Source organism: Brassica napus, chromosome C4 (genome assembly GCF_020379485.1).
Source record: "Brassica napus cultivar Da-Ae chromosome C4, Da-Ae, whole genome shotgun sequence".
NCBI lineage: Eukaryota > Viridiplantae > Streptophyta > Magnoliopsida > Brassicales > Brassicaceae > Brassica > Brassica napus.
The window spans coordinates 11,767,089-11,779,201 of NC_063447.1; the positions used below are offsets into that span (position 1 = coordinate 11,767,089).

General features: G+C 39.1%; 1 protein-coding gene and 1 pseudogene across 1 annotated transcript; both read right to left on the reverse strand.

The window, feature by feature from the left end:
* Positions 1-2,739: 2,739 nt before the first annotated feature.
* Positions 2,740-4,702, reverse strand: LOC106454716 (putative cysteine-rich repeat secretory protein 35). Its single transcript, XM_013896832.3, has 2 exons — positions 4,145-4,702; positions 2,740-3,203 (listed from the first exon to the last, which is right to left on the reverse strand). Exons 1-2 carry the CDS (start codon positions 4,475-4,477, stop codon positions 2,760-2,762), a joined length of 777 nt encoding a protein of 258 aa, XP_013752286.1. The 5' UTR covers positions 4,478-4,702; the 3' UTR covers positions 2,740-2,759.
* Positions 4,703-4,950: 248 nt separating this feature from the next.
* Positions 4,951-6,944, reverse strand: LOC106453472 (annotated as a pseudogene).
* Positions 6,945-12,113: the final 5,169 nt, after the last annotated feature.

Sequence of the window (12,113 nt, forward strand, 5' to 3'; positions counted from 1 at the left end):
TGATGTTAATCTCTCCCACTTCTAATAATAATTTCGTATTGTAAGGATGGATGGGTTAGAAATTAATGAAAATAATGTTTTTTCGTCTTGAACAGACTAGAAATTAATGAAAAATAATGTTATTCTTTGTAGAAATTTATGGTCTAATAATCATTAAACCAAGGTTAGAAATTGTTTAAACCGGTGGTTTAAATTAAATAAACCAAAAATAAATTGATTTAAACCAATTTTCAAAATTAATTCAAACCAAAGTTAATCTAAACCGAAACCAATTTAAACTAAACCGAAATCTATGTGAACTTAACCAGAATTTCGAGTGGATATGTCTGCTACAAGTAGTGTGTCCCAATCTAGTAATTAAAATTTAATTTAAAAGTCTGCCGTCAAAGGTGGCAATTTAAAAAGTCTGCCACCAAATAAAAACAACAGTCAATTAGAAATTTAAATCGGATAAACATATTTGTCATAGAAAATAACATCTATTATCCATTGAAAGTCGGTCGTACGTAATTTTAAATCGATCTTTAAAATCTAACAATTCCGAAATAAAATTGACAATTTAAAAAAATCGGCTACTTCATGCGACAAGTTAAAAAAGATAAATCTGGTGACAACGTTAAATCGGCCAGATAAATCAGCCACCTCAAAAATATCTGTCGTGACTTAAAAATCTGCCACTAAATACATGGCAAATGTAAATATAACGACAGTTTCAATTAACAGATTTATATCTGGATAGATTTATTTTATGTGAAATAAATCTGTCGTCGACGATTTTTTTCAAAATTTAAATGACACTTTCGTAATATACGTATTTGGTCACAACTGTTAATAGGGGCATTTTCGTCCATAAAAATATTTTAGTAGTCTTAAATTTTTATGCGTTACTCTATTAATAACTGAACTAATTTGAATCATTTTAGTAAATTTCCTAAAAAAATAATATGCCAAATAGTTGTAGGGACAAATGTTAACAATGATCTTATTTAATAATATTGATAATTCGTCTGTTTGATGCTGACAAAAAAAAATATTGATAATTCAGCTATCTTAAAAAAAGTTTACATAAAATATTTTATGGTCATGTTTACTTGGACTTGACTTTGCTTTGGCGTCTACTAGTTTTCTTTTTAGGTCTTTGTTTCTGATGGTTTTGACGGTGTTCATCATCACCTACTTCATAATTTGGATTTACTTCCTCAAACCTGACCGGTTTAATTATGACCCCAGTCTTTTTCAAAACCTACACACACACAAATGGTCAAAACAAGTACAAAAATTAGCGACACGCGTTTAAATGAAAGTTTGACAAAGTAATCAAGACTAACCTCTGGTTGGTTTAGTTCCCCAATAATGGTCTAGGGATTAAACTCGGGAGGTAGGCATACGCATACTATGCTCGAAAAGTTCCTTTGATTTATGAGGGAATTGTAGAGTCGTTGTATAAAGTTTCTCAGTCTGTCAAAAAAAAACAGATAACATGGTATTCGAGATTGAATGGTTTATCAACAAATTAAAGCTAGAATGAGACACTACTGACCTTTTTATCAACTTTCTCGGATATGATAACTTGTTTAAGACAAGCGTCTTTCCTTGTTTTGAGACCTCTCTCCCTCTCTCTCTCTCTCTCTAGATTCGTATTCCATAACCATCCCTGGAATACCTCTCTTTCTTTGTATATAGATCCAATCTCCCCAAGCAGGAAGTAGAACTGGTTTTTCGGGTTTAGGAACTTCCTGATTTAGGACCTCTTCCTTAACCTTGTCAAATTCATCTAACACATCATCACCAGCAAAAGCCCGGTTTATAAGCTCTGCTTGAGAAGGAATCTCAAAGGTTTCCTTTACCACAGATGCCAAAACTCCGTCCACCATTTGCTCTGCTTCATTCTCTGAATCCTCACTTTCTTCATCTCTTGATCCCTTACAAAATCTTCCAATTTGTGATCTACTAACATTCCTTTAGTGCTTTTTTGTCAACTAAACATATGGAAATATCCTGCATCATCGTATGTTGACATTCTTTTATTCTTTGAAGCGTGTGTCACACACCATTCTTCGTGTGTAACACAAGGACAAGAACCAAAGCTCTACCACTGCAGCAACCTATCAAGCTCCAAGTTCTTGAGCTTACACTAAGTACCAGCAGCCTCATCACTTGTAAGAGAGTTCGCAAACATCATTCATAATTATTTCAGCAATCGGCTGAAGTCGCTAAAAGCAAAGCTATCAGAAACTGAGGATAAAAAAGAAGTATGTTTAGTATTAGCCTCAACTAAGCCAGCTCAAAAACATTGAGGGTGATTGGTTGGACTTTAAAATGTGATTTTAGCTTTAATTTTTATCTATAGTCTTTAAATTATCAATCATTATTTATCTTGGTTTTAAATGCTACAGTAAAAAAAACAAAAAAAAGCTGTAGAACTCTTCTTTTCTTAAGCCCTATCTTTTTGGCTGTAGACAATATATTTATGTAGCAATCAATTTTAAAGCTACATCTTTTATAGCTATAAAAAAACCTTACTGCCTAAATTCTACAGTAAAGTTTCTACAGTTACATTTCAACCAATCAACCCCATTGTTTAACAAAAAAAAAAATTATTCCATTTTAATCTTCTAAATAATTTCGTTTTATATGTTTTTGTGAACATTATTTATTAAAATATGAATATTACATTTCAGAAAAAATAAAGAAAAACAAACTAAAACATAATTGGAAAAAAATGAAGAGGATGTATTCATCACCACTATAAAAAATGCTTAACTCCTAAGAAAAGGGTATATCTCATATCTTACATCACAGTTCATACCCAAAACTCTTCCTCCTTCTCTGATGTCACCATTCTTGAAAAGCTTTGTTATACTCCATGCCAAACAACTTTTACAATCTATTGTTAGGCTTACACACTGCACCATAGCATACAATGTATTTTTCCCTAGCTTCTTTTCCCCTGCCGCGTAAAGTATGATGATGGAGCCGGCCTCGGTGTTTTTCTTGACTTTAAGTGTTAGCTCAGAAAAAAAATCCATCGCCCTCTTGGCGAACAATTTTGCACCCCATCTCACATTATTTGGGTTGTACATAGAAAAAATATTCTTGTAATTAGTTTTGATTGACATTGATTCACCGATCTCACTAACCCAAAGAAAACATTGGTCGTACCATATTATACCTCCTTTGTTCCTCGGACATCTCTTACGAAACTGAAATATAAAACCATATCTGTTTTGTACCATTTTAAATAATGAATTAATATTTTAGTGAAAGCTTTCTTCTCCTAGTTATTTGTATAATAAGTGATTATCTTGATGATTAGGAAAAATGTTTAAAGTTAAGGATTTAAAGAAACCATCATATAAAAATAGTTTGTAACCTTTATTAACATAGTTGCATTTAATGAAAACCATCGTCATTATAATCCCGTTTCTATAAAACATTTATGATAAATTGTGATATTTAAATAACCAGGGTTGAGAGGGGTTTTGGATATCTAGAAATTCCAGGGCATTCGGATCTGTTAGATCCATGTTATGACTATCCATATTTAGGTCTGTGATTTTTGGATATCCAGAAACTGGGTATTTATCTAAAATGAAAAAAATATTTTAAATATAATATTTTAGAAAATAAAAGTAATAATACAAAATAATTCAAAAATAAAACTGATGTATAAATTTAATGTATCTTTTATAAGTTATTTAAAATATATTTTAATATATTTACAAACTTTGGAGATCTACTGATCCGAGATACTATCACGCAGATACGATCTTACAAGTATATGGATATTTAGAGTGGATCTAGAGCGAATTTCGTATCTATTTTTTTTCTAGTTAACTCTAGTCTTATTTTTGTTTCATGTTATCATTTCTCTTTTGGCTCAAAGATAAGGTTTATTTCCGGGATAAGAGCATCATTATCCCAGAAATCCCATTTGGGCTTTCTTAATCTTTTTTTTTTTTTTACTTTTTCGAATTTAGAAAAAAAAATTTAAAAACGAACCAATCGCGGATCGCCACGTGTCAGTGGAGCCCGCAAATAGTGTAAAAAACCCTTAAGGACCCCTCTGGTATCCTTGGATAAAGATGTTCTTAACACCTCAAAAACCTAATCTTTATATTTAAATTTATGACAGCTCATTTACCCCAGCGACTGCAGTGTCAGCGCATGTACGGCATTTAGATCCATAAGAGTCACCACGACACTGGAACATGACGGTGACAGAATCAGAAGCAGGGCCCTTAGTTAGGTGCATGAAACCGGTCCGAGCATAATCATCAGTACGAACTTTACGAAAGAGAATGTTGAGGCTGTCCTCGTACTCACTTCCAGAATTATATATCCCTTGATTAAGGAAACATTTGTGGTTGAGATACTCATTGGTAATGTTCAGTGATGAAACACTATGTATTATGAGGAATTGGATGGCCAAATTAGGGAAAACAAATCGTTTGGATAAAGAATATGAAAATTTCATTGTGTAGTTTATATTGTTTTTCAGTAGAAGGTGATTTTGATAATTAATGTGTTGAGGTAGACAATTTTATATAGGAGATTCAAAAGGATATTAAATGATTGGCTTCTGGATAGAAAAGAAAAGTGTTTGCATTTTTTGGCGGCGGAAACAGAGGGACAGAGAAAAAGTCCAAATTCAAAATGTTTTACCAAGTTTAAATTCCTAAAAATAAAATCAAACTGATACCATAGTTTTCCTGCACCACTCATGAACTAAATGGGCTTTGTAATATGTTCTAATTTTGTAAGCATAATAAGAATTTGCCGAGAGACCTAGCTTGACCACGGGTCTTGGCTCTTTTCTTTAGAAGCTAGCTTGACCAAGAACTCAAGAAGCAATGACTTCATAGCTGGAAGATTGATCCTCCAGCGAGTAAACACATGGAAAAGATACAAATCTAAACGAGAATCAACAATAAAAGCCAATGGCTACAACTAGCCATAATAAAAAATACTTGGATCAAATTTTCCATAAACCCTAAACTCAGAGGCAGATGATGATACAAAAGAGAGGATAGTTATGTGGTTGTCCTGGAACACCAAGATGAGACAGAAGAGATTCCGAAGACTCATCTTGGATTGTAAATGATGAAACTGATGCCGAGGAATTTTGGTGCTAATCCCACAGTAAATCTTGGAAGACCAATCATCTAATCCTGTACACCATGTGATTGTACTTGTTGCAAGATCAACACACCACACTTTGCTTCTTTCCTCGCCGCATATAATTACGAGACATATGATCATCATCAATAAACATATTGAATCACTCTTGATTCCTCTATCTTTAACCGGTCCTCTAATTGTAACCCCATGACCAAAAATCAACAACTGATCTCCCAAAGACCCCACTCTACCAACTTGAAGATTCAGCTCACAAATACAAAACTTTCTGTTTAACTCATTCAAGCTCAGAAAGATCATAACCTCTCCTGAGTTTGCTATAGCAATCATCATCTTATATATCGTAGTATCTACGAAGGGAAAAGGATGATTAAGATAATGGTTTCCTTCAAGAGTTTCTTTAGGACAATTTCCTGAGAAATCAAGAACGTTGATGTAATGATCATATGTATAGACATAAAGCTTGTTGTCTTTATAAGCCATGTCTTCACACCGTGTGCATGTAATACTCCATCCTTTATCACCATCATTTGTTATTTTCTTGTATGAGAAGATATAGAACTGTTTGATAGCCCATGCGACGACAAAATCTCCATTTCTCTCGTTTATCCACAAGACAGCCATCTTTACGAACTTGAAATCGTCCTAAGTCACTAGAAACTTGGTGCCGTAGAGCTCACGGAAGCATTCAAATAGGTCGTTTCTATAAGGACTGTCACCAAGTGATGACTTTAATGAAGGGATATAACACGTTCAAGAGATGGAAATGTAGAAAATAATCTACTATTAGAAGCCAGTTGCTGTAACTAGCTAGACAATGGACTTTGTCGTAGTTCTTGTCTTGAACGGGATCATACAAGAGAGAGTTCTGATCTTGTAATACGATTCGCCATGGATAGAGAGGAAAACGGTATACTAGTTTGAGCAAACGGTTTTTGGCTCAATGAAAATCCAAAGAGCTCAAGCTTTCGAAGATTGATCGTAATAGATCAGGGCAGAGCTTAGACCAATCAACGTTTCTAGACATTATTGTGTATTGGATATTCTGGAGGCTGCGGCTAACTTAGGGTTTTTGTTTCAAAGATTGATCGTAACAGATCAGGCAGATCAGGGCAGAGCTTAGACCAATATACGTTTCTAGACATTCTTGTGTATTGGATACTCTGGAGGCTTGCGGCTAACTTAGCGCTTTTGTTATGACCAAAGGGTTCTGTTGTAACGGACGTGAGAAGGAACAGATGCGGAAACAGATGAATAAAAACGATGTAACTACGACACAAATATTTAACGTGGTTCACTCTTAGGGCTGTCCACGGACAAGGAAAGATCTTATTATTGGAAGCTATATTGAACTTACAGAGTGCAAGTTTAGGGTTACTTCAAATACAAGATATAAATAGTAGCATCTCGCATCTAAAACCCTAGACTATACGGACTCATGGGCCTAAGCCCACGATCAGATGTAACATCCATAATAATTTGATGCAACGCTTTTGATGCAACCGAGTCGGTATGATGTACGTGATGTAACATCCATCGCCTAGATGTAACATACAGATTCAAGACATATCAACAAATCTCCACCTTGACTTGAATCCTCCCAATAACAGATGTACCAGATGCACTTTCAAGTGCCAGATGTACTAGATGCGTTTCTCTGCGCCAGATGTACCAGATGCGCCATCAGCGCCAGATGTACAATATGCACTTTCAAGTGCCAGATGCGCCATTAACACCAAATGTACCAGATGCGTTCTTCAACGCCAAATGTACCATCACTCTCTTTGCCTCAGATGTCCCTTCGGGCCAGATGTGTTGCTATGACCAACCAGACGCCCTTTAACAGCCAGATGCTCAACTAGAACCAGACGTTCGTCATCAGCCGGATGTCCCAACGGACCAGACGCCCCAACGGGCCAGATGTCCCAATGGACCAAACGTCCCAACAGACTAGATGCCCCAACGGGCCGGATGTCCCAACGGACTAGACGTCCCAACGGACCAGATATCCTTGCGGACCAGATGCCCCAACGGGCCAGATGTCCATGCGGACCAGATGCCCCAACGGGCCGATCGCCCCAACGGGCCAGATGCCCCAACGGGCCAGATGCCTCCAACGGACCAGAAGCCCCCCCGGGCTAGATGCCCCAACGGGCCTGAAGTCCCAACGGGCTAAACCATATACATGGTGAGATGAACATTTGCAGTGCACGAAATACTGATAGGTTCACTTGAAGATATCACAAACGTTGTCAACACCTCATTAATGTAGGCCTTTTGTGACAAGAACAACTGCTTCTCCCTATCTCTGAAGACTTCCATCCCTAAAATCTTCTTTGTTGCACTCAAGTCTTTCATCTCAACTTCAGAACCCAGAAGCTCCAGCTTCTCGATTTCACACTTCTCCTCAGCTATCATCATGTCATCCACATCGAGTACCAAACAGATGAACGTCGCATCCTTAAACTTACTCACGTAAACACACCAATCAAAAGGACTTATGATGTAGCCCAACTTGATTATATAGCTATTGAATCTCTTGTACCATCGTCTGAGAGACTGCTTAAATCCACAAAGTGACTTCGGAAGCGTACACACATAGTCATCCTTTCCAGGAACTCGACAACCATTGTTGGGGTCGAAAACGGTTACGACAAAGTTAATGTCCAAATACCCGAAGAAGAAAACGAAAAACCTTCTTCGATAAATACTTTTTCGAAATAGATTATTCTTTACGAAAAGTTTTGCGGAGGAAACGCGAGTCATCGGACAAGAGCTCAAAAAGGATCGCTACGCAGCGACCGAACACGTGCTCCGCTCGGTCGCTACGTAGCGACCGAGCTCGAACCGAAGTATTTTCCGAAACGTCGATACGATATCAGTCCATGCATTCTCGTCTACCCTTCGATGCTATCTCCCGAAGACCGTAGTGAACCCATTTCACGTTCCCCGCCATTCTAAGTTATCGATCAAACTTTACCGTAAAAACCGCGGAAAGTTCGTTCTTTATCGAAAGAAGCAGTAATAAACGCTTCGAGTCGGAAGACGGTCCAAAGGGACCTAAGACATGACTCGAGGCCCAACTTACAATTTTTTTAACCAATAGCCCGTTTGGGGAACAAGATTTATCAAGTAGCAAGCCGTGTTAACTGCTTCAGCCCAAAACCGCTTCTCCAAACCAGCACTCCAGAGCATGCAAATCGCTCTCTCTAGCATTATCTGGTTTATGCATTTTGCAACACCATCCCGCTGTGGTGTTCCCCTGTCTTTAAGATGCTTGGCAGATGTTGCATCCTCACAAAACTGTTTAAAATCTTCCGAGCAGAGTTCCAAACCAATATCAGAATGAAGCATATCTTGCTTTGACAGATGTTGCATCTTACGCTCACCCATATGTCCAAGCCTCATATGCCATAGATTAGTCATATCTTCTTCTGGGATCTCATGCGATGCAACATTTTCTGAACCAGTAACCGTTGTACCCTTCAGCAAATATAGAGTACCGTTCATGGAACCCTTCAGAATCACATCAGAACCCCTGTAGACATTCAAAACTCCATCGCCACCCGAATATTTGAACCCTTTCCTGTCTAGTAGGCTCACGGATATCAAATTCTTCGTCATTGATGGAACATGCCTAACCTTGTTCAATGTGCAGAATCTACCATCATGTGTCATGAGCTTGATTGAGCCGATCCCAACAATCTTACAGACAAAGTCGTTTGCCATCTTAATCTTGCTGTCAAGTACCTCTGTGTACTCTAAAAACCACTCTCTCCTCGGTGTCATATGGTAGGATGCTCCTGATGCGCCTTAGTCCATGGATCAGCACATGGAACCAAACCAGAATGGAGATCAGACCGTTCAGAACAGCTCAGCCGAGGTTCGCCTTCCTAGCCGTACCCACCAGGATGATCGAGCCGTGTACCGCCTCGACCCACTTACATCCGGAATGAAGCTTCGACCAAGTCCACGTCCTGAAGACCGATCTGACCGAACCAGTACGCGTCCTTCCCAACCATCTCGACAAGCCAGAGTTAACAGCCGAGCCAGACTTGACTTGGATCATGCCAGACTTGACGTGGATCATGCCAGACTTGACGTGGATCATGCCAGACTCGATGAGGATCATGCCAGATTTGATTTGGATTATGCAATACTTGACTTGGATCGTGAGGTTTCCCAAAATGATCAAGACTTCTCTCTCTTGGTCCGTTTGGCACGAACCGACTGTTCCAATGATCGAGCCAATGGACTAACCCTCATGTCTGACTCCCTCTTGGACTTCTATCATTCAGATTTCTCCAAGGCACGAATCATCCAACTATCTGAAGACTTAGGCCGCATCAGTACACTGCTTGATCAGGCCACATACTGTCCAGACCGTCCCGCGTTCGTCCAGCTCCTTACCGTGGCGACTTCAACTTGATCGAATGAATCTAGACATCAGCCGAAGAGTCACATCGACCAGATCTGAAGCTGAAGAGTTTCTTGACTGACCTTCCACATTCTCAGTCAATTTTGTTATTTCCTAAGTGTTTTTATTAATGTCTTTCATTTACCACAAGTACTATAAATATGTAAACTCTTCTTCATTATGAATCAATCGATTTTCTTTCAAAGTTTATGAGTTTATCTCTTTGTTCTTCGTTTAGAACAGTCTTGTTTCTTGTCGAGTGATTCTCCAAGTAAACATATCTTCCCTTGTTGGTCTTGACGTAACATTCCAAACCACAATCGAAGCCGGTAGTATCATAAGGTCTTTCCGCAACCTTGTGTGTTGCCTTTCAAACCACCCAGTTCTCCCATCTTTGGCGAGTTCATATCCAAATCCCGTTGAGTATCCTTGTCCGAATCCAGGACGTATCAAAGTGGTATCAGAGCCACCCAACCGGTATCATCTTTTCATCTTCTCATCTTCCATTTTCTAAATCTGTTCATCTTCTTCTATCTATCTCAAATCCGGGCCATCTCTTTACCAGCCACTAGATCTATATAAAAAAAAAAGAAAAGAGAAAAAAGAGATCTATCTATAAAAAAAAAAGAATCGAAAAGTTCGATTAGTGGCTAGGTGGTGGAAGAGAAATCCTGCTGGCTGAAGAGAAATCGAGCCTTAGAGTGGTTAATACGGATTTCAAACCCAAAAATTTCTTATCTTTCTATCTAACTACCCCCGATTTCTTGGAGATCCTAACTTGTTACTAGTCTTGTTCTCTTAGAACTTTGAGAGACAACTTATTGAGTGACCATCCCAAATCCCGAGAGAAACACTAAGAGTGGACGAGATCAAACACTTGAGTGAGTGAGGAATTTTGTTGTTTAAACTAATCTCTTGTGTTAAGCTTTTCAGGAACTATGGAGAGTGAAGAAGATATGAACCAAACCGGGAATTCTTATGCTGGTTTATCTTACTTGCAGATGAGAGCTCTCAATGATTCCATGACTAACCTTATGAATGCAGGTTTGGAACAGATCCATCTCAAACTAGATGAGATCCAAGGTAGCCAACCGGCCAGATCTAGAACCAGGCGAGATCGCCCACGGAGGAACAACCGGCCGAAAGAAGAAGTCGGAGAGGATGAGAACCAAGACGATCGTTCCATCAACCGCCCTAGGAGAGGAACCCAAAACCGTGACCCAGGTGATGTTAATCCTTTTGCTAGAACTGATCAAACTAATGAGGGATTAGGAGGAGTGAAACTTAAGATCCCAACTTTTGATGGTAAAAACGATCCAGATGCTTTCCTTGAATGAGAAATAAAAATTGAAGTTGTTTTTGATTGTCAAAACTTCTCTGAAATGAAAAAGGTTAGATTGGCCGCTGCTGAGTTTGTTGGCTATGCTATTAACTGGTATGATCAAGTGTTGACTCACAGGAGGAGGAATGGCGGAGCACCAATCTTTACTTGGGACGAGCTCTCGGCCATGATGAGGAGACGTTTTGTTCTTGAACATTATCACCGGGAACTCCATCAAAAACTCAGACGGTTGCTTCAAGGAACCAAATCCGTGGAGGACTATCACCAAGAGATGGAGATCTTGATGCTAAAGGCGGATGTGGACGAGCCCCTAGACGCCACTATGGCCAGATTCCTATCCAGTCTCAACCGAGAAATTCAAGATCAAATGGAGCTTCAGGAGTATGTCAGTATTGAACAAATGCTACACAACGCCATTCTGATCGAACAACAAGTCAAGAGAAAGGGCTACTCTAAACTGGCCTTTGCTCCCAAGCCTAGCCATCAAGACAAAGGTAAGGCTCGTGTTGACAAAGGCAAATCAGATGAGACCAATAACCGGGCAAGAGACATTCGGTGTTATAGATGTCAAGGCCTTGGCCACTATGCCAGCAAGTGTCCGAACCAGAAAGTGATGATCCTCATGGAGAATGGCGAGGTTGAGTCCGATGATGATCAGGACGATCTAGAGGACAAGGGCGACCACGGTCCTATCTTTGATGAGGACATAGAGTCCTTCGACTACCCACACCAAGGGCCACTTCTAGTTGCCAGGAGAGCCATGGATGAAGGCCTTGCTCCGATCTGTGAAGAACATTCAGACAATGATCTAGAACCGGCCTTTGATGAGACACTTGAGCCGATCTATGATGATGATGATGGACATCTCGACTACCCAGCTTACGGTCCACTTCTTGTTACCAGAAGAACATTAAGTGTTCAACCCAAAACCAATGAACAAAAACAAAGGGAGAATCTTTTTCATTCTCGATGCTTAGTTTCAGAAAAAGTTTGTTCTTTGATTATTGATGGTGGTAGTTGCACTAATGTTGCTAGTGAGTCTCTTGTCAGGAAGTTAGGACTCGTGACCAAACCACTTTCCCGACCTTTCAGATTGGAGTGGTTGAACGACACTGGAGAACAGTACGTCCGGGAACAGGTCGCGGTCCTTCTTACTATTGGACGATATGAGGACGAGGTCCTTTGCAACAATCTGCCCATGGACGCATGCCATAT